At 54.0% G+C, this 22,923-nt stretch overlaps 9 protein-coding genes across 9 annotated transcripts; 3 read left to right on the top strand and 6 right to left on the bottom strand.

Moving 5' to 3' along the window:
- Positions 1-369: 369 nt before the first annotated feature.
- On the bottom strand, positions 370-1,703 carry N7539_001592 (NAD(P)-dependent alcohol dehydrogenase; the record flags this gene model as incomplete). The annotated part of the gene is made up of 4 exons (XM_056931195.1): positions 370-1,247; positions 1,365-1,466; positions 1,531-1,558; positions 1,629-1,703. 4 exons carry the CDS (start codon positions 1,701-1,703, stop codon positions 370-372), a joined length of 1,083 nt encoding a protein of 360 aa, XP_056793226.1.
- A 1,274-nt stretch (positions 1,704-2,977) lies between these two features.
- On the bottom strand, positions 2,978-3,988 carry N7539_001591 (dihydrodipicolinate synthase family protein; the record flags this gene model as incomplete). Its single annotated transcript, XM_056931194.1, has 1 exon — positions 2,978-3,988. The coding sequence occupies one exon, from the start codon at positions 3,986-3,988 to the stop codon at positions 2,978-2,980; it is 1,011 nt and encodes a 336-aa protein (XP_056793225.1).
- Positions 3,989-5,060: 1,072 nt separating this feature from the next.
- Positions 5,061-6,600, top strand: N7539_001590 (Gfo/Idh/MocA family protein; the record flags this gene model as incomplete). Its single annotated transcript, XM_056931193.1, has 5 exons — positions 5,061-5,084; positions 5,161-5,323; positions 5,421-6,119; positions 6,187-6,277; positions 6,336-6,600. 5 exons carry the CDS (start codon positions 5,061-5,063, stop codon positions 6,598-6,600), a joined length of 1,242 nt encoding a protein of 413 aa, XP_056793224.1.
- A 405-nt stretch (positions 6,601-7,005) lies between these two features.
- On the bottom strand, positions 7,006-9,232 carry N7539_001589 (putative PHD finger domain protein; the record flags this gene model as incomplete). The annotated part of the gene is given in 3 exon segments (XM_056931192.1): positions 7,006-7,146; positions 7,263-8,607; positions 8,619-9,232. 3 exon segments carry the CDS (start codon positions 9,230-9,232, stop codon positions 7,006-7,008), a joined length of 2,100 nt encoding a protein of 699 aa, XP_056793223.1.
- A 781-nt stretch (positions 9,233-10,013) lies between these two features.
- On the top strand, positions 10,014-11,729 carry N7539_001588 (uncharacterized protein; the record flags this gene model as incomplete). Its single annotated transcript, XM_056931191.1, has 4 exons — positions 10,014-10,088; positions 10,151-10,189; positions 10,250-10,476; positions 10,550-11,729. 4 exons carry the CDS (start codon positions 10,014-10,016, stop codon positions 11,727-11,729), a joined length of 1,521 nt encoding a protein of 506 aa, XP_056793222.1.
- A 75-nt stretch (positions 11,730-11,804) lies between these two features.
- N7539_001587 (uncharacterized protein) lies at positions 11,805-12,112 on the bottom strand (the record flags this gene model as incomplete). Its single annotated transcript, XM_056931190.1, has 2 exons — positions 11,805-11,878; positions 11,968-12,112. The coding sequence occupies 2 exons, from the start codon at positions 12,110-12,112 to the stop codon at positions 11,805-11,807; spliced, it is 219 nt and encodes a 72-aa protein (XP_056793221.1).
- Positions 12,113-12,500: 388 nt separating this feature from the next.
- N7539_001586 (putative transcription regulator PAB1642) lies at positions 12,501-13,775 on the top strand (the record flags this gene model as incomplete). Its single annotated transcript, XM_056931189.1, has 1 exon — positions 12,501-13,775. The coding sequence occupies one exon, from the start codon at positions 12,501-12,503 to the stop codon at positions 13,773-13,775; it is 1,275 nt and encodes a 424-aa protein (XP_056793220.1).
- An 895-nt stretch (positions 13,776-14,670) lies between these two features.
- On the bottom strand, positions 14,671-16,998 carry N7539_001585 (putative forkhead transcription factor Fkh1/2; the record flags this gene model as incomplete). Its single annotated transcript, XM_056931188.1, has 3 exons — positions 14,671-14,737; positions 14,808-16,756; positions 16,885-16,998. The coding sequence occupies 3 exons, from the start codon at positions 16,996-16,998 to the stop codon at positions 14,671-14,673; spliced, it is 2,130 nt and encodes a 709-aa protein (XP_056793219.1).
- A 3,159-nt stretch (positions 16,999-20,157) lies between these two features.
- pacC (putative C2H2 transcription factor PacC) lies at positions 20,158-22,475 on the bottom strand (the record flags this gene model as incomplete). The annotated part of the gene is made up of 3 exons (XM_056931187.1): positions 20,158-21,554; positions 21,823-22,129; positions 22,227-22,475. 3 exons carry the CDS (start codon positions 22,473-22,475, stop codon positions 20,158-20,160), a joined length of 1,953 nt encoding a protein of 650 aa, XP_056793218.1.
- Positions 22,476-22,923: the final 448 nt, after the last annotated feature.

The following is a 22,923-nucleotide window of genomic DNA, read 5'->3' as shown; positions in this document are numbered from 1 at the left end:
CTTTGAGACTTTTGTCCGCTGATGTTCGTAAGGTCTTTTGGGCAGAGTCTTCACGGGGGGGGGCTCTACGAGGGCTTGGAAAGTAAGGGGAACTGTGGACTTTCGCCAGAGATCGCCTCCATTTCTCAGGCTTCCCTACGCACAGTGATTGTTTGGTGTAGATCCTCACCAGGAACCCCTAGACGGGAAGAAGAGCAGCAAGACAGATCACCAAAGCCTACCTTGACGAACGTCGAGGTGACTACTACGTCCGGTAGGTTCAGGTAATTGCCAGAGAAGAACAGAGAGAAGGAATATATAGAATAGAACGCGGAAAGAACTCTTTCTGAATCAGCTTAATTTTCTATGCTTCTCTTTCTCACGCCAGATTCAAGCAAAAGCCTTGTCATAACCAGTCAGAGTGAACCGGTAGTGGACATCGCCCTTCTTCATACGCAACATGGCTTGCTTCAGACCCTCCTCGCTGATAGGAATCTCTTCCACCCAGCCTTTGAGACCCTTATCGGCTGCAAGCTGGAGCATGTCGAGCATTTCTCGACGAGATCCCAAATGACTGGCCCCGATCAAAACACCGTTAGAGATCAACGACTGAGCCTTGATGACCTGGCCTTCCTCCTCGGGCAATCCCACACTGACCCAGCGACCGTGGACATCCATCATGGACAGATACTTGGCCAAGTCAAAGCCCTCGGACGAGTTGGCACAGTTGATGATCAGGTCAAATGAGAAGCGATGTTCCTTTTCCCAGCCCTCCTCGGCGGTGGCAATGTACCCGTCGGCTCCCAACTTGCGCGCATCGGCCTCCTTTGCCCGAGATCGCGAGATGGCCCACGTCTCGGCCCCCAGGGCCTTGGCAAACATGATGCCAAAGTGTCCGATACCGCCCAGACCCACAATACCAACCTTCTTACCGGGGCCGGCGCCATTGCGCACCAGCGGAGAATACGCCGTCAAGCCGGCGCAGAGCATGGGTGCCACGGTGTTGGTGTCCAGAGCGTCCGGGATGGGGAAGACCCAGTGTTCGTGCGTGCGCACATGCGAAGAGTATCCGCCCTGGCTGACAATTCCAGTCTCGGGCCATTCTGAGCCGTACATGTCCATCATCATGACCGGGCAGTAGGTCTCGTTGTCGTTGCGGCACTGCTTGCACTCGCCGCAGGAGTAGGATTGAGCACCCACGCCCACACGCTGCCCCTCTTTGATCAGAGTGACTTTAGGACCGACGCGAATGGCACGACCGATGATCTCTTGAAGCGTGGCCCGAGTATGTCAGTCACCGTGCTCTTGTCCAAACTCGAAGGAGGAAGATGTAGAAAATAGGACGAGCTCCCCCCCTCATCGGTCAGGGTAAATTTATCACGTACCGTGTCCGACGCACAAGGGAAACTTTTGCTCTCCCCATCCACCGCTGATGGTGTGGACATCACTACCGCAAACACCGCACGCTTCAATCTGAACATCGACATCTGCGAGCACATTAGTAGGGCTCATTCAGTCCGACCAAGAGAACTTTGGAGTGGAGCAACTCACCGTAATCGCCGAATGGCTTCAGTTTGTACTAAACACCGGAAACCATTCGTAGTTAGTGAGGTCCGCTTCAACGGTGAGGATCTCAGTCAAATACTCACAAAACGCTTGTGGAATTCCGTGTAGGTCTCCGGTCCATCGACCTGGAATCCTTGTGCTTCCTCGGGGTAGGGCATTATGAGAGATGATGTGATGTTTACAAAGTGATCCTTTTGAAGCTCGGGCTTCGAAATGCAAATGTCACTCTGAAATAGGCAGAGTCAAGGGAATCCCAGAGAAAGAAGAGAGAGTGAAGAAGAAAAGAAAGTCTTTTTCGTGAGGAGATCAGAGACGACGAGGGGTATACATACCTAATGCCAACAGAGCTCCCCCCACTACTGCACAATGCACATTGCCTGATAGAGAAAGAGCCCAGACGGGAGACGCTCGAATGCGATCAATGAAACCCCCGAGATTCGCCTAGGAAAGTGAGGGAAAAGTATAGGTGTGGATCACAAGATCAAAGGTTGAACCGCTTGATCACCACGAATGGAGTCAAATTGAATTTAGCGTGGGGAGGCTTCAAAATAACGGGTGACAATAAGCCGTCTTCCAACTCCACGTTGATTCATTCTTCCCCCAGTCACCTCGTCGACATTGGAGAGGGTCTTTTTTCAGGTGACCATCTAAGATCTGTCATCCGGGCAGTGCTTCGGTATTTTTATATTGTATCCCTTTCATTGACTGGCAAGTTACTATTCAGACTCAGAGTAGGTCAGGTGTCTTGAAGCTCCCCCATCTAAGACCGTGGACCAGGAACAACTGACACTCATGGAGCCTTGAGTGTATTAAGCATGAAAAGCCACGACATATCACGCTTGACTGAGCAGGAAGTTGGAACGCATTGTTCAATTCGACCTATGCTACGAACTTGGGCAGTATGGAGTCATGGACAAATCCAGACGTGGAACTCAGACCTGATGCATGAGACTATCCATCAAGACTGTGTCGAGTGACTCGAGTCCGGCACTGCAGCGAGAGACTTGGAGTCGGTTACTCAGCACTTAGCGTTGGTTTTTCCACCAATGATAGGAGTGCTAGAACGTGGCATAATAGTTTTATTGCCATACACGGCATAATTGAGCCTAATTTGCTCTTTTGGGAAGTGATGAGAAAACTCAAGTGGGAATAGGTAAGTGATTACATAGTCGTACATACTACTACAGGAGTTGCTCAAATCGTTAGATTCGTCGAGATGTTCTGAACAACGAATCCTAAACCTTGAGCATGATTTTGCTACCATTGGGAGTGTTGCCTGGCGAAAAGCCTAATGTCTGAATCTTCAATAACCTGGAAAGACCCATTTTCTACTTATTGACTCTAAAACATGTGATAATTTCATCGAATTGATCGTATACATTTCGTAGACCGAGAAAATCGTCCCCTCTCGCTTGAATCTCACTTCAATCTTTTAAGCCACGTCCTTCAAGGACAGCTCCACCTCCATGGCACCCTTGATCTTCTCCGCTACTTCCTTTGCCTGTTCCTCGGTCAGACGGGCGAGAGGACGACGCGGGTAGCCCCCGTAGCCATAGTAGGACTGAATCGCCGACTTGGTCCCGGGAATGGCCGCCTTGGTGAGCACCCAGTCCGCCGCACTCAACTGTTGCTGAGCCTCGATGGCTTCAGCCAAACGTCCCTCGGACCAGAGGTTGAAGATGCGCACGCACAGACGGGGCATCACATTCGCACCACCGGCCAAGATGGCCGAACCACCCGAGATCAGGGTCTGTAGACTGAAGTCGGCGATCCCGCCAAAGGCGACGTACGGGTGCTTCGCGTCCGGCTTGGAGACGGAAGGCGCCGCACGCTGCGCGGGAGCGAGCGGCGAGGCCGGAGTCACAGCACCCAGAGCCGTGGCCACACGAGTCAGCTTGCCCGTGTTGGCGCATGTGAACTTGGTGCCGACAATGTTGGGGTGTTGCGAGATGCGAATGATCAGATCAGAGTCCATGTCGATGCCGGCAACGGCACCGGGGTAGTTGTACATGATGATCGGGATGGGGGAGCCGTCGGCCACGGCAGTGAAGTATTCGTAGAGGCTTTGGTCGTTGCCCACCGCGGTGCGGTAGTAGCTGGGAGGCAGGATGAGAGTGTATTCGCCGCCCGCTTGGGCGACCTCCTTGCACAGCTCGATGGTGCCGCGGATACTGTTCTCGCTGGCACCGGCAATGACGGGCACGTTGGTGAAGCCGGCTTCGTCCAGTGCAGATCGGGTCTCGCGTGTGACCGTGGCGCGCTCTTCCCGAGTGAGATGCACGGCTTCTCCGTTAGAGCCCATGGTGATCAGTCCGACGAGACCCGCCTTGGCCAGTCGCACCGCGTGACGGCGGATGGCTGGTACGTCGAGCTCTTCCGTGTCGGGGTTGAAGAAGGTCATCGTGGGCGCGTAGGCGCCAGGGCGAAGAGGAGTGAGAGGCATGATGGAGGTGATGATGATCTTGATCCGGATCAGATCCTCGAGAGCAGGAGAGTATCTTTTGACGTTGAGAAATGAATGCAAGAGGTGGTTGCTCGAATTATTTCCAAGATCTGTGATCCGTATGCAGGAGACCAGGAAGTTTAGAGGGTTGGAGAAGAAATGAGTAAATAGTAAAGGCGCCGAGCCAAGGTCTTATTATCCGGCTGTGAGTTTCATCTTTAACGTGACCTCAGTTCCGTGACTGCCAGTCCTCTCCGTCACGGGAATGATATGCAACCTCCTCAGCCCCTCATTTTCCCCATCCTCTCCCTCCACTGTCCAGACAAGTTGTTTCTTCCCCCACGTCGGCGTCTGTTCCGAGGCGTTGTGTACCGCGGAGGAATATCTTCCACCAATAGCCGATTGATGACGGAGTGTGGGGGGAAAGAGTCCGGGAAGAATCCAGGGACCCTCTTTTGCATGGGGGAAAAGCTACCGTGGGCGGGGCTCGGGGAAAGACTCGGCGACAGAGACGCAGTCGAATACAATCTCATTCTCACCAAAATGCCGATGAGAAGAATGAATTGTTGTGAGAAGAGACAATGAGATATCAAAAATAAATGGGTTCTAGTTCTGCGACGCGACTGGGGTCGGTACAACTAGACTGCAATCACATGGCATGAAAACAGACTACCCAATCTAGCTGAATCGTCAATTTACCCCGCGCGCGCCGATAAGAGGCACTTTTTTCTGCCTTTTTCTGCCTTTTTCTGCCTTTTTACCGTACCCAAGAATAACAGAAACACCCAGAGATGGTCGGCTATTGAATCACCCGATTGAAGCAACCGACGGCCCCGTCATATCTCAAGTCAAGGCCAATTCATTCGCCGGAAGAATTATATCCAGCAAGCTGGACCAGCTGGACCAGCTGCGCTTTTGTTCTTCCTTTTCATTCCATCATCTCCCTCTGGCTTCTGTATACATCAGTTCACGTTTGGAATCGTTGAGTTAGAACTCGAGAGTTTAACTTCCTCGCTCTTGTCTAGCTCACTTTTGATAAACTTGTTTCAATTCATCACATCACATCTTCGCTATGGCTCCTCCCAGCGTGTTAATGGTATGTTTTCAGATCGATGGATTGATCCTCGCCATTGACAAGCTCCGGCTGACAAGCGACAATCGCATCTCTAAAGGTGGGCACGGGCGAGTACACCACCGGCTTTGTCGGAGGTGGTGCCTCGGGCTCAGATAAAAAAGTCGGCGTGGTCGGACTGACCATGTTTGACTTGCGCCGACGAGGCAAAGTCGGTGATCTCAGCATGGTGGGCGTCTCCGGCAAAAAGTACCCCGGCATCCGTGAGTCCATACCCGCGAAAGGAGGTTCTGATGAGGACTCGAGGAAAAGATAAATCAGAGAGAATAAATCACAAGAAAGCTGACTCGGCCAACTCAGGTGATCATCTGCACCGCAACATTTGCCAAGTATACAATGGGCTGGATACCTCCTTCACCTCGTATCCAGCCGATGATCAAACCGATCCAGACGCCTACAAGACGGCTATTGATGCCCTCCCCAAGGGTTCCGCAATCACCATTTTCACCCCAGACTCGACCCATTTCCCAATCGCTCTGTACGCGATCGAACGAGGCCACCACGTCCTCATCACGAAGCCCGCCACGCAACGGCTCGAGGACCACCTCACACTGGTAGAAGCCGCCCACAAAGCTGGAGTCTTCGTCTTCGTCGAGCACCACAAGCGATTCGACCCCGCTTATTCGGACGCGCGGGCCAAGGCCCGCTCGCTCGGCGATTTCAATTACTTCTACAGCTATATGAGCCAGCCGAAGAGTCAATTGGAGACCTTCAAGGCGTGGGCGGGTCGTGACTCGGATATCTCGTACTACTTGAATTCCCACCACATCGATATCTGCGAGAGCATGGTACCGGAGTATACGCCTGTGCGAGTGACTGCGACTGCCTCGCAGGGAACCGCCGCGGCAGTGGGCTGTGTGCCTGAGACGGAAGACACCATCACTCTGCTGGTGGAGTGGCGCAAGAAAGATGACCCCTCGAAGATTGCCACGGGCGTGTACACGGCCAGCTGGACTGCGCCTCTGAATGCGGGTGTGCATTCCAACCAGTACTTCCATTGTACGTTTACTCTCCTTGTCTCACCTCCCAACTCTCCTGTTGAGCCCGGCACTGACTTGCCCACCAGACATGGCTGCCAATGGCGAGATTCGCGTGAACCAAGCCAAGCGCGGATACGACGTCACAAGCGACGAGCAAGGACTGATGTGGTACAATCCGTAAGTCAAAAAAAAAAAGTCGACCTCATCCAGTACTTGTCATTCTAATCGTATGTAGATTCTACATGCGTTATGCTCCCGATGAAGAGGGCAACTTTGCCGGCCAGACCGGCTATGGATACATCAGTTTCGAAAAGTTCATTGACGCCGTGACGGCGGTGAATGAGGGCCGGGTCACTCTGGATCAGCTGGATGCTCGTCCCCTGCCTACGTTGAAGAACACCATTGGAACTACGGCCATTTTAGACGCCGGTCGCAAGTCGCTGGACGAACGGCGCCCTGTGGACATCATCTGTGATGGTGGGAAGTGGCAGTTGAAGTAGGATTTGTTCACTAGTCCGTGTCGGTGCACGTGTGGTAGATAATGATCTCTCAGACCTGTACGCCACGTGAAGTATATACAAAACGCAATATCAATCGTTCGAATTCTACGAGATACGCTATGAACTAGATCCTCGCACCTTGGGAATCAGGATTCAATTTTGATCCAATAATGGCACGTCTTGCATTCGCAACTCAAAGATGTGAACACTCCGTGCATCCAGTCCAGTTCCATGAGGCCCCGTGGTTCCATGGAAGGCGCAACCAAAGTAAATGAGAATAGGTGTAAATGAAACTCCCGCCGGATCGCTGCCTATCATGGTATCATACAAAATAAGCAAACAAAGAGAAATATCCAAATACAAATTAGCCACAATGCTGAAAACAAGAAAAGAAAAAACTGGTGATCAACGACGAGAAGTGCCTTTGACAATTCCGTCCGGACCTTTGTCGAATTTGACACGACATTCTGGACAGTACCATTTGGCTGTGCGTGAGGGGACCTCTGAAAGTCCGACGCATTCCAGATGGAACCAGACATATTCGCACTGTATAATCGGTCAGTCATCGTTTCCATCCATGCGCGGGCATAACACGGCCAAACACGTTGAGTGTCCATGTTTGCTGACGTCCACGGAGGGGCCTGTCCCACGACAAAACTCACATCCTGGTTTTCACAACAGATCATTGTTCCAAAGCTCACGTCACCACATAGACAGTAGCGCGGCTCGTTGGCATCAATCTCTTCCACGACGCCATCTTCATCAACCCGAATGTCCTGTGAGTTGTTCAAATTGATGCGTCTCTTCCCCGGTTTTGCTTTGCGACGGCCGTAACTAACAGCCGCCCCTCCGTCTTGTCCAGAAGAGACTGGTCCCGGTGCAGGCCGCTTCCGTCTGCGATTAGGTCCCGGCACGCTGGGAGCGCGAGATGATTCACGAACGGGAGTCTTGCGAGCTGGTGTCGCACTCTTCACACGGAGATCTCGCCCAACGGCGGCCCCGGTCGACGGAAAAGGTCCGAACCCTCCATGTTCAATGGATGATGCGGCAGCTGCAGAGCGTCTCGAAGAGGGCCGTGTCACCGGTGGAGTGGGTGTAGCTGCCGACTGCGCTACAGACCTGGTCGATCGTCGCGAGCCAGCGGGCGAATGAGCCTGTGAAGCTGCGTCTATCCCGGCAGGAGGCGATTCCGGCGCCACCTTGATGGGATCCACCGTCTCGACCACGTCTGCAGCATCAGTGGTTGTGCCTCCGCGACTGGACTTGCGAAGTGGCTTGGAGGCAGAGGTCACGTCACTTTGAATGAAAGCATCCGTCTCTGTTAGTTGTTTGGGTTGACTCTCAGGGTCACTCGATCCAGGCACAATGGGAGCCGCGGCGGCGACTGGGGTAGGGAGCATATTCAGTCCAGGTTGCTCCGTGACAGCGGCAGCCGCTGCCGCTGCCTCGTCACGCTTCCGTTTCCGTGATGATCGGCTCATGGGAGTGAGAGAGCTGGTGCCAGCAACGGCTTTGCTGGGAGTCACCCCCTCTTCACCATTAGCCGCCGCCTCCCGTGCCTGTAATTCACGTTTCAGCTTCTTCGCTTCATTCAATTTCATCCCACGGTTACTAAGTTGGCCAGCAGATATAACCCTGTCGATCTCGTCCTTGCGAGTCGTCTCTATATCATCACAATCCACAAACTCCGACCCAGTCTGCTCAGCCAACGCTTTCGCAGTTTTATAGGCTTCCCAGCCGCGACCGGCAAGTGCCAATTCACGTTGAATCATCACCTCGCTCGGCTGCCACACGGCATTCTTCTTCATTTTCTTGCGCAGCTTCGTCATCTCCCATTCTGTTAGTCGCAACCATGGCAAATGTTCACTGCCTACCTTGGCATCGTCCGGTGGTGGCTTCAATTGGGAAAGCGCATTGCTGCCCGAGACTCCTGTTCCAGAGCTGGGTCGGCGCGGCTTCTCCTTCTTGGGGGTTTCGTAGGCTTGGGAGGAGATGCCATTTCGATCTCTTCATCTGACTGCTCCGTGCTAGCGATAGGTGAATCCGGATTAAAGTCCGTCAAATGTTCGGCACCAATGCCAGAACGGCGCGACCTCGATTTTTTCCTTTTGTCATTCCCACCACGATTGTCCAACCGGAGTGTAATACGCGTGGTAGCGGGAACTTCCTTCTTGTCCTTGCGCCGCTTTGACGGAGGCTCTGGGAGCGGCGTCGGCTCTCTTGACGGTGGCTTGGGCAGAGCTTCCAGTTTCTGTCGAATGCAGCTCAACCGGTCGAAGTGGCGATCCACGACCTCGTGCAACCGGCACGCCTCCGCGAAAGCAGACTCGCGGGCATTAATCGCTCGATCCATGCGACGCGACACACCTTCTCGCAGCGCAATGGGGCCTGGTCGTTCCTCAGAGACGCGATTCGGAAGTTGGCCGTAGCTCCGGGCTAAGCTATGGACATCCTGGGCGGAGTCAAGGTACCGGTCGTTCAGGCCGTGTATCAACGTGAGAGACCGAATGATATCCGCAGGAAGATACTCTGTGTAGTCGATGTAATCCGTCACAGTGGCTTGTGCATCCGGGTCAAAGGGGCCATCGAGGATGACCCCACCACTGTGGTCAGTCTCGTCGGTCATGACCATCTTGCCGGGGGAGCCAGGACGCGTCTCCGCTGCAGGCTGCGCAGCGGGAATGAGAGGCTGAACGAGGAGGCCACCAGGCACTGAAATGATGCAGGGACTATTGACGATGAGATCTTGACGGCAGCGAGCATGAGAAATGTGGTGCAGCTTCAACGACGGTTCGACCGAGCCGCGCCATGTGCTGCTGTCTGGTAGCTGCAGGCGCAAACAGTCCGGCTGATTATTGTTCCGCTTATCATCCCGTGACTTCAAATTTCCTTTTTCGGTAATTTGCTTTGTCCGCGCGATATCACTTAAGCTTAAGTGACAGTGGGGACCCCACTAGAACCGGAACCTGGGGATTGCATATAATATTCGTGATGGTCTCGAATAAGAGTCAAGGCTGTTCAGTTCAGAGAAGTGTGTTGACTGACACATGATAGTATGGAGATACAAATGTATTGCATTCAATCTGAACGCAGCTGCGCATGTCTCATCTCGCTTGCTCTGTGCTTCAGTGCGCTCGGCGGTCTATATTCATCTGAAACTGAGAGGCTTGTGACTGAAATCGCAGCGGCGACTCGCACGTACGAGAGCTTTCTAGAGACTCTCATTTCATCCGCACAATCCTCACCTTCTAACAGAAACCACTCGCTTCGTCCCTCTCTTCTCCATCCTTCGGACAAGCACCTCTTTTCGTCAACTTCAACACCTTCATCATAGATTCTGCTACCTTGCTATCTTGATCAGTCACTGACCCTCTATTCTGTAGACTTGAGCCTGGCTCAAGTCTACCGGAGTCATGGAGCAACGACTGCGAGTTCTTTTCGAGAACGACGAGGAATTACTGCAGCTTGACACCGGACTGACGCATCAGGTACCGTCCCCTCTTGATCATCCGTGAATGATCCGTACCGTGAACTCACTAACAGTACCCAGCAGTCGAATCGTAGAGATTCATGGCTTGAAGTACCGCAGGTCAGATCTACCGACACTTCAATAGCTCGGGCAGTGTCTAATCATCATGGATTCATTTAGCTTGCCGAACCTAGCCCTCTGGATCCACAGAACTCGACCGAGTCGACCGAGCAAGACTCACGTTCTGAAGACAAGATCCACGAGTTGGAGCTTCAACATGCCTTTGTCCCTACGAGAGCAACGCTCAAGTTGTACCAGTACCTCTTGTCCCCCAGCCAGGACTTGTACAAAACGGTGGCCCAGACGTACTTTGAGGGTGATCGTATTTGGCAACGCACCTGGGACCTGTAGGTTCAACCGATCCAGCAACGGCGTATGTAGCTGCAGACTGACCCCGCTGACATGTGAGTGATACCACAGCTACGATTTGGCCCTTCCTAGCGGTGAATATCTGTCCTTCCTTCCTGCGCTCCAAGTGAAGGCTCTACTGGACGAGATCAACCATGACCTCAATTGTGAGTTGGCTCTGCGGACCTCCCACAAGGGCCTGGTGGTCTTTTTCAACGCTGGTGATGGCACGCCCTCCCCAGTTCACGTGGGTCAGTTCAATACTCTGGAAGGTTACCGAGCGATGGAGCAGCGAATGATGCTCGTCAAGAGAAGCAAGGCCGACTGGGTCTTCGATTGTCCCTCCGACGCGCTGAGTGTATTCGAAGAGAAGATCACGGACGCCATCATGACTTTCAAAAAGGGTAGACTGACCTCTCGGAGCATGTATGGCGATTTTATGGGCCACGGTAGCCGAGAGATGGACCGCACCATGCGCGGAATGCAAATTTACTTGGGATTGCCGCAGATGTCCCACCAAGCAAACTCGGCGCCTGGAAGCAAAGGCGTGGGCTCTTCTGTCTCGATGGAATCCAAGCGTCCGGAGTCTGTCGTTAGCCCCATCTTCATCAGCATCGATGCGGAGTGGAAGGAATTCAATTCCAGTCAGATTACGGAGCTTGGGATTTCGACTTTGGACACTGTCGACATTCGCTCAATCGCCCCTGGATCCCACGGCGAGAAGTGGACCAGTTTCATTCGCTCGCATCATTTCCGCATCAGCGAGTACACGACCTGGTGCAACAGGAAGTATGTCAAGGGCTGTCCTCATAAGTTTGCCTTTGGCTTCAGTCGAGTGGTTTCCGAACGACTCATCGGTGACCGACTTGATGAGTTCTTTGCTTCTCTGTCTGGGTCAGGGCCAGGGTCGGCCAATGTTCAGGGAAAGAAGGGAGCAGCGTCGACTAAGTCCACGGCATTTCCACGACGCAAGTTGATTCTGGTGGGTCACGACCCCCACGGCGACATTAAGATCTTCGCCGATCGATCGCCTCTGTTCCAGTCTCTTTCGACTGACCGCGAGAATGGCTTTCTCGAGGTATTGGATACCCAGAAACTGTACCGCCATTTCTGTTCTGACCGTTGTGATCGAAGCTTGGAGAATATGCTCCGTGGGTTGGGGATCAAGTATCAACACCTGCACAATGCGGGAAACGATGCGCGATTCACGTTGGAGGCCTTGCTTCGCATGGCATGGGAGTCTGCGAAGTGAAGTGATTTGGAAGTGATGTTTGAAGCACATAGGGCACTTGGGTTATCTGGTTGGACGAGGGCTATTGACTCTTCTTTAGTCGCGTTGCATGTCTAGCCCATCCACCATGGCCGTGCCAGTTGTAGCATAGCGATTTTGAATATGACCATCTTGGAACGTAAAAAAGAAAGGGACAAAAGTTCACTCTGATGAAGGGACAGTCAGCGGTTGCTCTTGCCGGTTGACGGTTGCATCGTACGTAGATCGTTGGTCACCTCCTCGCCCAATGATTCTCGCTTCACCAACGTGCCCGCATAACGCAAAAGCTTATTCTCCCCGTGGGCCCCAATGGAAGAATGACTCTGATTCCAGCGAGTCCAACCAAAGTTCCGAATTGACGCCATAACGACGGCAACGCGCACGGGGATCTTCGGCAGAGCCCGGCTTGAGTCATGTACTTTGTCGACTGCGTAAACTTTTGTGCCTGTCACTGTCCCCGAGGCAAGCCATTCCCGACTCGCTAGATTCCTGGCCACTTGACTTTCTTGTGCGCCCGTCTAAACTTGAATTGATTACCTTCTACTCTCGTATCACGGCCAGTGTCTTGACCTAGGCTTTGTTTTTTGAGTTGGGGCTATTCCAGCTAGCTCGGTAATACGACATCCATTTTCCCCTCACTATATCAAGCGCAACAGTTTGAGACCACCAGCAATAACAAAGCTCAGCCATAAGAAGGGCTTCCAATCTACAACTCAACCATCACAACGGGCACCAGCACTAAGAACCGTCCAAATGACCACCACTCAAGGCCCCTTAACTCAATGGCTCCTCGAAGCCACCCCGCAATCCCTCAAACGCGCTACAACCCACCCGTTCCTCGCGGCCGCCGGCTGCGGCACCGTCTCCAAGGAGAAACTCTCCCAATGGCTCTCCCAAGACCGTCTCTACGCCCAATCCTACATCCGCTTCATCGGCTTACTCCTCGCCAAGATCCGCATCCCCGAAAATGAAAGCATGGCCACGATGACGACGATCACGGCGCATAGTCCCGGCACCTCTGTCGAGCAGAGGATCATTGACGTGCTCATCGATGCACTGGTCAATATCCGGACCGAATTGCACTTTTTCAAAGAGACGGCCGCAGAGTACGGTCTGGATCTGACGGCGCTGCCTCCTCGTGAGGGGTACAAGGATCCCGAATCTGATGCTGATCGGCCTGGGAGTACGAACGCGAGCGCAAGCACGGCACAGTCCGTCCCCATCGCCACTTCAGCGGGCATCCTGACGACCGGACCGAGATCCGCCTGTCCGGGATTCACCGGCCGAATCTGTCAGGGCACAAACGTCTCCGTGGGAGACGCCGAGTCCGGCGAGATCGAAGACGACGGTGGCCCCGTCAATCTCCAATCTCGGGATGCGCAAAGCCAATTACACAGATTGTGTAAAGTCCAAGGGGAATGCAAGGCTCCTTCCGGCGCGGGACCGTGTCATTTAGCGTCATCGACGTCGACGTCGACATCGCAATCTCCCTCGTGGCTGAGTGTAGGCGCTGGTCCGGCAGTGACAACCCCGGATTGCGAACCGTGTCAGCCCTCGCGCTCGACCACGACGGAAGTCTCCTCGGAGCAAGGCCCGGTCTTCTTCTGCGCGAACCCCATCACGCGCGCGTACATCGACATGTTCATGTCGGTGGCGAGTCCCGGGGTCAGCGCGATCGAGGGAATCACCGTGCTCTGGGCCACGGAGATTTGTTACCTGCGAGCGTGGCGGTATGCCGCCTCGTACGGGAGGAAGAAGGCGCTTGAAACGGAGACGGTGACGAGCGTGCAAGCCGCGAGGATCGATGGAAGCGTGGATGCAGATGGAGGCGCACTGCGAGACAGGTTCATTCCCAACTGGTCGAGTGAGGAGTTTGAAGAGTTTGTCAATCGGATCGGGCGGGTGTTGGATCAGATGGTGGATTCGTTCAAGGGCGCCGAAGAGGCGGAGATGATTCGGGCAAAATGCTTGGAGTGGTGGAGGCAGGTGGTGTGGTTGGAGGAGAGATTTTGGCCGTCGATGGAGTAGACCTGGGACCAGGTACTCCTGGAACTCAACCGAGTCCTTCATGATTTCCACGGGCAGCTCGTGGTGTCTAGGCTCCAAAACAGGTACAGTCATGTGGCGTTTGTGCAAGTAAGTGTTCCAATGGTGAAAAGTCTCATACAATTGATCACTTCAAGTCATCGTCTACGTAAGAAGATCCGATCCGGGCCAGATTGACAGGTTTGGGCGCGTGATTCTGATCAAGCAAACGGTCTGCATGATGTTCGCATGCAAAATTATTATACACGAATGTCTCCAGCTACTTACAAGCACAGCCATTCTGAGAGCGAATCGACGTGTATAAAGAGAAGTAGAGAATAGAGAATGGAATAGAGGAGTAAGAAAGCCAAGCAACATCAACCTTTGACTCGCAACCTGCCAGAACGAACAAACAAGTAATATAACCTTGAACCCACACGGTCCACAAGAGTGGCAGAAGAAGCAAAGGAAAATTAAGGATAACGCCGGCTTTGCCACGCAGAGGAAACTCCGTGGGAACCAAGAAACAAAAGGCCTGAACTCCTGGACATCCAAACGCCGTCTTTCAAGTCCATCATCATCAGCAAAAGACGACTCGAGCAAAAGGAGATGTTTCATGGATCGCAAATTCGGAAGGATGGAATCAAGGACGCAACAAAAAGCCAACACAGAGGAATCTCAAAATGTCAAGATGACAACAAAAACACCAAGATCCGCGCTCCAACACCGTTCATAAGTAGCGCTTGCATAGCCCTAGTCAGTGCGAAACTCCTTGATTGCCAATAATGATGCAAATGAAAGAGCGTCGCCGAATGATCAATGAGCAAAGTAAAAGTTCCACTAGAGGCAAACAATTGTCTTATAGGTCTACAAATGAATCATCGAGAGGTGGCCACGCTCAAGTAGCGGTGGCACGAGCAGCATTGCTGAGTTGTCGATGGTATGACCCAATGGGTTGGAATCCCCTGAATGAAAATTTCACGATTAGCTTTGATCATAGCAAACGAGCGGCTGTCGCGACGCATAGAAACATACCGAGCCAGATCGAAACCACCACTGTCATCTTCCTCCTCCTCTTGTAGACGTTCTTCTTTGATAGTTCCATCAGCCTGCAGAGGCGGCAGTTTCCGGCTGGGCCCCAGTCCATTCACAACCGCAGGCTTGCTGGGACTGATCATGTTCGGAGGAGGACTGCTGCTAGGAAACCCGGCAATGAGACGTTCCTCTGGTTCTCCCTTGAGAGGACTCATATCCGGCACAGGGCGCGCAGGCGTGCTGCCAATATCGGCAAACTTCCAGAATTGCGCGGGGGAGCTCATTGGCATAAACTTGGACGGGATCTGAGCCGTGCTCGGTGGAGGTAGCCGAGGCTGTTGACGCTGAGGTGCAGGAGTGATCATTGACGAAGGACCTTCATCGTAGTATGAGGATGATAAGACGGGTGGCGATCCGGCAACGTTGTCAGAGAGCCCGTAGGCGCGACTGAGGTTATTACTGCTGGTCTGCACGCGACGCGAGCTCGCAGCTTGAGCGCTACTGTGCGTTCGTGCAGGCAGCGGGGATGGCTCCTCGTAATCCCGAGGGTTCATATGGCGCAAAGGATGATCGGATCCCCGACCACCACGAGATCCTCGCTCCGGGGTGTAAGCTTCGACAGGCGCGACGGGGAAGGAACTGAAGCCGGGCGATGAAATCGGAGGTGATTTCTTGCTAGTAGCGGAAAAAGAAGTATCTAGCTGGGCAACGTGGTTTCCGCGAGCGGATGATGGGGGCTCTCGCGTGGCGGGAGACGATGGCGCAGACGACTGGGTTCCTTTGCGCATCTGCTTCTTCCGATATTCCTCGCGATGCTCGGCTGCAATCTGCCACTTCATGCCTTTGCCGGGCTCATCGGTCCGACGAGGCACCTTTTGAAAGGCCTTGTTCAAGGAGAGATTGTGACGAATAGAGTTTTGCCAGCCGCTCTGCGAATGTCGATAGAACGCATAGCGATCCATAATCCAATTGTAAATGCTATTCAGGGTGAGCTTTTCCTCCTCGCTTGAGAAGATGGCCTGCGCAATCAGGTTGGCATAACTGTATGGTGGTTTCAGGTCCTTGGCGGAGTCCTTGCTGTAGTCAATTTCCTCAGTGCTCTCCATCATCATGCCGCGATTGTACAGCGGCGATTGCTTGGCTGTCCGTTGTCCGGCAGTGTCCGGCGAGCGTGGAGGCGGAGTGACCTGACGCTTCAAGAATTGGGGTGCTGGAGCTAGCGAAGGCCCTCCGGATGATGACGGTCGCGCAGGCTCTGTGGCCTGGGATGCCGAGAGGTGCGCAGGTTGGGAGGTCTCCCACCCTTGAGTTGCTGGATCTGGTTCTTGGCCACTCGCGATGCGCTGCGCACGCTCAACAAAGCTGGGGTGGATATTGGCTTCGTCACCGGGCGTAACAAACATCATCTGGCAGTTGGCCACCTCTATGATATCACCGCAATGCAGAATCGCATCGGCTCCGCGCTTGAGGGTCATGTTGTTCAAGCGGACACCGTTGCGGCCGTTGACTCGGATATGCCAGGCGGGAGTCTCTTCGCCATCGTAGAAGATCTCCGCGTGTAGTCGGGACACGAATTTGCTGGGACCTACATCCACGTGCACCTCGGGCAGCGCACGAGCGGCGATAGTCACGGGGCTGGATTGTTCGGTTGACCGCTGTTCACGGTCTGGTTCACGGCCAATATTGACATGCAACGTCTTGACGTAGTAGGTCCAGTTTCGGCCAGCAATCTTCGCGTACGCTTGAATGCTCTGTTTGTTCTCGGTCTTGGTGTTGGAATGATCGCGCGAGACTCGTAATTCTTCGCGTGGAACGTTGAGATAGGAAATGACCAAGTCGACGAGGTCCTGCTGCGTGGGAGGGTCTTGTTCTGGGCCGGAATCCTCTTCAGCCTCGTCGGCTGACTCATTCTTAATGGCAGGTCGAGAAGGTGAGGCGCGCCGGTCAATCTGCGGGGTAGTGCGCAAAGGTCAGTTTCGGGTTCTTGGATCATTGAAAATACGAAGGCGGGGACACGGGCGCGTAGGCAAGTTTTATTTGGTCTCAGACCGGACCGCTGATGTGGGACGAGACTCACCTTGCGTTTCTTCGCAGACGGACGACTGGGCGATGAGTCCGGAGCCTCAACATCGGATGTTTCCTGCAGCTGAATTTCCTTGCGCCGCGCACGACGGCGATTTGTGAGAGGCATCTTTTGTGCGGCGGGGTGTTGTCGTGACACGATCGCTGTGTCCGGAGTTTCCTGATCTTCTCACGGTGGCCACAAACCCTGACGCGAAGTAATTCTCACTGAATCTGGCCTTTGCGCAATCCAAGCTTTTGCAGTGGTTCTGTGTTTGGGGTCGTCCGCAGAAGTCCGTGTTGCGTATCGATCGAGTGGTGGTCACGCCGACAGCTGCGGGAAACCGCGAGACGGAGAAGGAATCGACACGAAGGAAAACAAGAAGAGGCGAAAGGCGCAAAAGGCGAAAACAGAACCACAACAGAGCTAATCTGGATCCGGATCGCAGCGGTTCAAAGTGTCGGAGACCACTTCTCGAGAGGCAGAACCAAAGAATGCGGCGCTATCCGAACCACTGACTGGGGGATCAATTCGCCACTGCGACGAAGTTGTTTTTTCCTGACGGGTAAGAGACCGAGAGAGAGAGCGGGTAGACCACCAAGAGCAGAGCGACAAGAACAGCCGCGGCGAGGGCAGCGGTCTGTGTTTTTTTTTTCGAGGATGAGATTCAGGCAATGTTCCAGGACTAGACGAGGAAGGAAGATCCGGGCGTGAAGACTGTCATCGATTCTCGTGGAAGTGGTGTGGCTGGACGTTGATTATCGATAGTCCCTCTCAGATCGACGCGATGGCGTCTGTTTTTGGGGGGGGGGGAGGGGACCGACCGCCTTGTCGCGTGGGGAGTGAGGTCAGAGTACCGCGCACCAGCCACCCAGCGAGCGGGTCAGATTCCTGGAAGGATGCACCGAAGGGAGGGGACTGTCACTTCGGAGGCAGATTGGAAGGAGAGAGGAAGGGGTGAGGGAGGGGGGGGGGGGGAAGGAGATGAAGAGGGAGAGGGAGAGGAAGAGAGAAAGACTTGGTATTCCGACACAGGATGGGAGCGATGATCGAGTCCAGTGGGAAAGTTTCTCCAAAATAGAAGAGCGAGCGAGAAAGAAAATAGCAGATGCACCGGACAATGGGTGTGAAGAATACAATAAATGGAAAGCGCCCGTTTGGCCGTAAACAGTGGTGGAGTAATACCGGGCTACCTACAAAGTACGGATTAGGATTACCGGAGTGTAATGACAATACGGGGTTGCCCCGGAACAGCGCCCAAGAGGGCCAGTTGGGGTGGAAACAGTCTGGTAAATGCATGACCGACCCGCTGCCGGAGTACTGTACGTTGACAGATTGACTACATTCATCACACGAAAGTACATCTGCAAACTTTACTACGGACTTGCTGCAGCTTGGCCAGAGTAGGATCGAGGATGCTTCCGCGAGCAGGTCGTCCAGACTCCAGAACGGACGGCTCTCAATTGTAAACACAGAGTACGACGCTGAATCAGGACTGGTTGCGAGATGGGTTCCAATTTCAGTGGAGTCAAGGACATCAACACAACATCGTTCTGGATCGGGAGAACCGCGACAGACGACTACTACGGTACCGGGTTGACTCCACATGAACAGTTCATTGCTTTCGAACAGGGAACAACAACCTGAGACGCTTGTAGAGAGCCCCATCTTCAACAAAGTAGTAGGCTTTGCAGGTGGATTGGATCATGCTCCAAGCAAACCAACATTGAATCACTGGATGATGACGCAGAGAGGAGAATGTTCCATCGAAGGAATGGCCTTCGATCACCGTACGGCACGTCGTTCCTCGAGGGCCTGTCTGTCCTCTGATGCCTCCATCCTTCCACTTTCCATCCGCATACAGATGTTTTGGTAGCTTTGTTGGTTCAACTTTCTTAGTACACCAGAAAGTGTATTGGTGATTGTTGACCATGAGTCATAGTGACCTTCAGTCAAAGTCATACCCAACCCATCATCTTTAAACTCCACCCTCTCTGCAGTTCTGCACTGCTGCAGACCTGCACTTACCACCGTCGCTTCCCCCAATAACCGCGTGTGAAGGTCAAGTGCTCGGATGCAAGTGACGAACATGCGATCTCCAACTGGATTAAGCTTAAGATCCCCCAGGCCCAGTTGAAACTGCCACACCTGATCAACAATCTGGATTGGTGGACTTCTCCCAAATCAAGTCTCGACCCATCGTGTCTCATTCTTGGGCCCAGAATCCTGGCCCGTACACAAACTCGTGCAACTGTATTGCACCTTGGGGTCGTGGTCGTGGTCGTCGTTTGCGTCACAGACCCGCCCGGAAGTGGTTTAGCTTTGGACATTGGAATGTTAACTTTTTCCTGATCGGGGCAACTTTGACACGCGTGGATCGCGGGAAACTCTTGGAAGTAAGATGCCGGAACGGAAGGGGCTGGGTCGGCCAGTGCAGAAAAGGCGCAACATGTAACCTTACACTGGGAGCTTGAGATGGGGCATGACTGGCGGTTTGTTGGAGCTTGAAAGTGAGCTTTGGGCCTCCGTGAGAGGGGGATTGGGATTCCTTGCGGTGGATGATTTGACTGAAGTGGAGTACCACCCTAGTATCCTGATCCGGTTATTGCATTTTGTAACCAAACATCAAGTGCAAGAATCATACCTTGACGTACACAACTCTGCCGTCAACAAATAGACACAGTAGCAGCAGCAGCGAGAAGGGTTGCTTTGCCTGCGAAAACAAGAGAGAGAGAGAGAGAGAGAGAGAGAGAGAGCTTACTCCATCCCCGGGACACCCACTACGAATGCCTCGCGTGGAACTTGGCTTCAAGAAGTACTGCATATGATCGGAGTTTCATTAAGAACTTCTGCCTACATTGCATTTCGGAACGACATACGGGAGAGGACCTTTTTCGAGAAATATGCATGCGTGGACATACTGTCAGAGATGGATTGAATACAAAGACAATATAAGTACGATCAGGCCCCCACAGAAAATGTGACAAGTAAGGTACTGCAAGGACAATAAAATATGGGCGCGTGACGTGTGCACGAGGAACCAACCCTGAACACCTTCCGCCCCCAAAAATATACGCATTCCGCAAGGAGAGTTCAACGACTGGAGAAAAAGGAATCAGAAGAGATAAGACGAGGCTCCGAATAGAAAAGGCGGTGTCAGCAATAGGTTGCGAGAAAGGTCATGACGGCGTAATAATGCAGGGAAGATACAAGTCAGGCAAGGTACAAGCTGGGACGGTCAATCCCCATCTCGCACCCTTAACACAAAACCTCCCCAAAACTCAGCTACTACTCATCGCCCGGCATCTTCGAGTCTCCATCCTCATCAAGACCACGCAACGTGGGGTAGAGCACAGCCGAGCCCTCGTCGGACTTGATGGCGGGCTTTTCTTGCTCTGAGGACTTGCGGAAGGGGCTCGTCTCGATCCCGTCCATGGCATCCCCACCCGACGGCCCGTCGGGTGATTCGGCGGCGCCGCTGTCAGCGGGAGAACCGCTGTCGAATTGGCCTTGCTCAAGCATGTCGGAAACCAGGCGACGCAGGTTCTCCAACAGACGGACCTTTTCGACCCAAGCCACATTGACATCCCGGTCGGCCACCTCAGTGGCCGCTTGTGCAGTGCGCTGAGCAGCCGCCTGATCCGGATCGGATGCCGCAGTGGACAGGGCAGGGTCGATGAGGCCGGTGGTGAGACCTGGGTGCTCCTTGGTGGGGGTACGGTCACCGTCGGTCTTGCGGTCGGCCGTCATATCCATCTGCACCTCGTCTCGCTCTGCGGGACGAGCACGCTGCAAGTGTCCACCTCCGTAGCGACGGCGATCTTCATGGTCGAAGGCGCCACTCAGGGTCGAGGGAGGAGCAGCACTCGAGGCGGGTGGGTAGCCTACCGGCATGCTCTCGGAGGTCGTGGCAGACGGCAGACGAGGGTACATGTTGGCACCGCTCTCGTGCGGCGGAGACACGCGATGCGTGTGGGGCAGAGAGATGGGAGACCGCTGGGAGGTGTATGACTGCGCGCTCGAGGGAGGGGTCAGAGCCGGGGTCCCGGTAGATGGAGAGTGAGCCGATGCGGCGGCGGTCATATGGCTCGGAGGAAGTTGAGTTGGAGGAGAATGGGTGGCCCGGTAGCTCATGCCTCCGTGCACGTAGTGAGCACCCGGTTGCGCCACACCTGCTGCGGCAACATTCTCATCACTCTCGTAGATGGTGTTCTGCATCTGCTCCAAGAACTGGTCGATGTTGATGAGGTCGTTCTTGGTGCGCACATTGGACATGGGGGGCAGATGGTAGGCGGGGCCATGACCTCCGGGGCTGTAGCCACCACCTGTCGCGATGGGGACCGCAGCAGGCATGGGCTGGTACTCAGGAACAGGCCCGTTCAGGATGGGCAATTGAAGGGCCTGCAGGCCCAGCAGCCGTTGGCCAACGGCCGCATAGGAATTGGGATCGAATTGGCGACGCTTCAAGTCGCCAAAGAACTCATTGAGGGCATCATACCCGCGCTTGCGGTCGTAAGCCTGGGCTGAGTCATGGCTCAATGCATAATAGACATTGCCATAGGAGTGAGGGTTGGCGGCCGGAGGGGGAGGGGGCGCGGTGTAGTACTGCGGACCTCCATGTGCGTAGGCAGCACTGGTCACGCCGGTCATGGGACCCTCGAAGTAATGGGTGGCAGCAGCATAACCTGGATGGATGTTAGCTTATAGGCCGCAGTTGGGTAAGCGCTTAGTGTCGGTGGTAAGGTGGGTGGGCAACGATGTGGCACACGACCGATACAATCTGGGCAGATTTGACCAGATAGAATAGAAGGGAAGAATGTTTGCAACACTCTAGCATTAGCTGGCTATGGGGATGGGAAATGGAGGAGGAGGGGAAGGAATGAGGAAACATGACAAGTCAACTTGGGACACGGGCTTCTCGCATAGACAAGGCAAGCATCAGTCAATACGGACCTTTGGGGTTCTGAGGGAAGATCAAGTCTGGGTGGTGGTGATGGGAGTGGTGCGTCCGCGGACCGGGCTCGGGTGAGCGAATTTCCGAGTCATCGGCATGCGTCTTGACATGCTTTTTGAGGTCCTGAGGCCGCTTGAAGGCCTTGCCACAGAAGTCACACTTGTGAGGCTTCAATGGCACATGGACTCGCAGATGTGAGGTGATATGATCACGCTTGACGGTGGTGGTGTTACAGGAGCCCCATTGACAGGTCAAGTTCAAGTTGTTGGTACTCTTGCGCCCGACATGGCGCTCACAGACATGCTCCTATCGCAGCTCACAGACATTCTCTCGGTCAGCTCAGGATCAGACCAAAAGACGGCTTGTCTTCATAATCAGTGACTGGAGACACTGCAGAACTTACATAGAGGGCTTCCGCAGAAGAGGATCGCTCCGTGCAGCCCGCCCATTGACAGGGGAGTTGTTGTTCGGAGCCGTTGAGGGAATTGTTCACGGCGGCGGTCGCAGCAGCCGCGGTGGCTGTGACCGATGGAGTCGGCGTGGATGCGGACTGCGCGGCAGCCGGTGGCTCACTGGCGACCGATTCAGAGGGCGCCGGCGCAGTGGCCTGGGGTGATGTTGAAGCTGGGGAAAAAGTGGTATTGTCGGCCATGGTGCCAAGAAAATTGGTTGGAGGGTGTCAAGCGCGGGAAGAGTTGCCCAGGCACGTGTGCGCGAAGGTGTCAAGTCGACGTTAGAGCATGCGTAACGGGGCGAGGGCGGGAATAGGACAATGGGAGAAAGCCTTGGGTATTATCCGCAAGACGAGTTTATAAGACCAGGAGTAGAGAGGTGTTGCAGGATCTCCGGGGGAATGTTTGTATGGAAGCAACTTCGGTGCTGACGGGAGTCGAGAGAAACGGAGAGTGGACTCGAGGGCCTCGAAAAGGAAGAAGAAAATCGAGGGAGGAGGAAAAACTGGGGATGGAGGGGGGGAAAGTCTTGGGGGGTCTTGGGACTTGGGACTTGGGGGGGGGGGGGGGGGGGGGGTTTCTTGGGTTTTTCTTGCGGAGGGGAGAGTCGGAGAGACGGAGAGTCTGACTCTTTGATGGCTTGGAAAA

The sequence above is a fragment of the Penicillium diatomitis genome (assembly GCF_028827545.1).
Source record: "Penicillium diatomitis strain IBT 30728 chromosome Unknown utg000002l_segment0_segment0, whole genome shotgun sequence".
In the NCBI taxonomy this organism is placed as follows: Eukaryota; Fungi; Ascomycota; class Eurotiomycetes; order Eurotiales; family Aspergillaceae; genus Penicillium; species Penicillium diatomitis.
The sequence above is the reverse complement of the archived record's forward strand: the minus strand, read 5'-3'. Positions and strand labels throughout refer to the sequence as shown.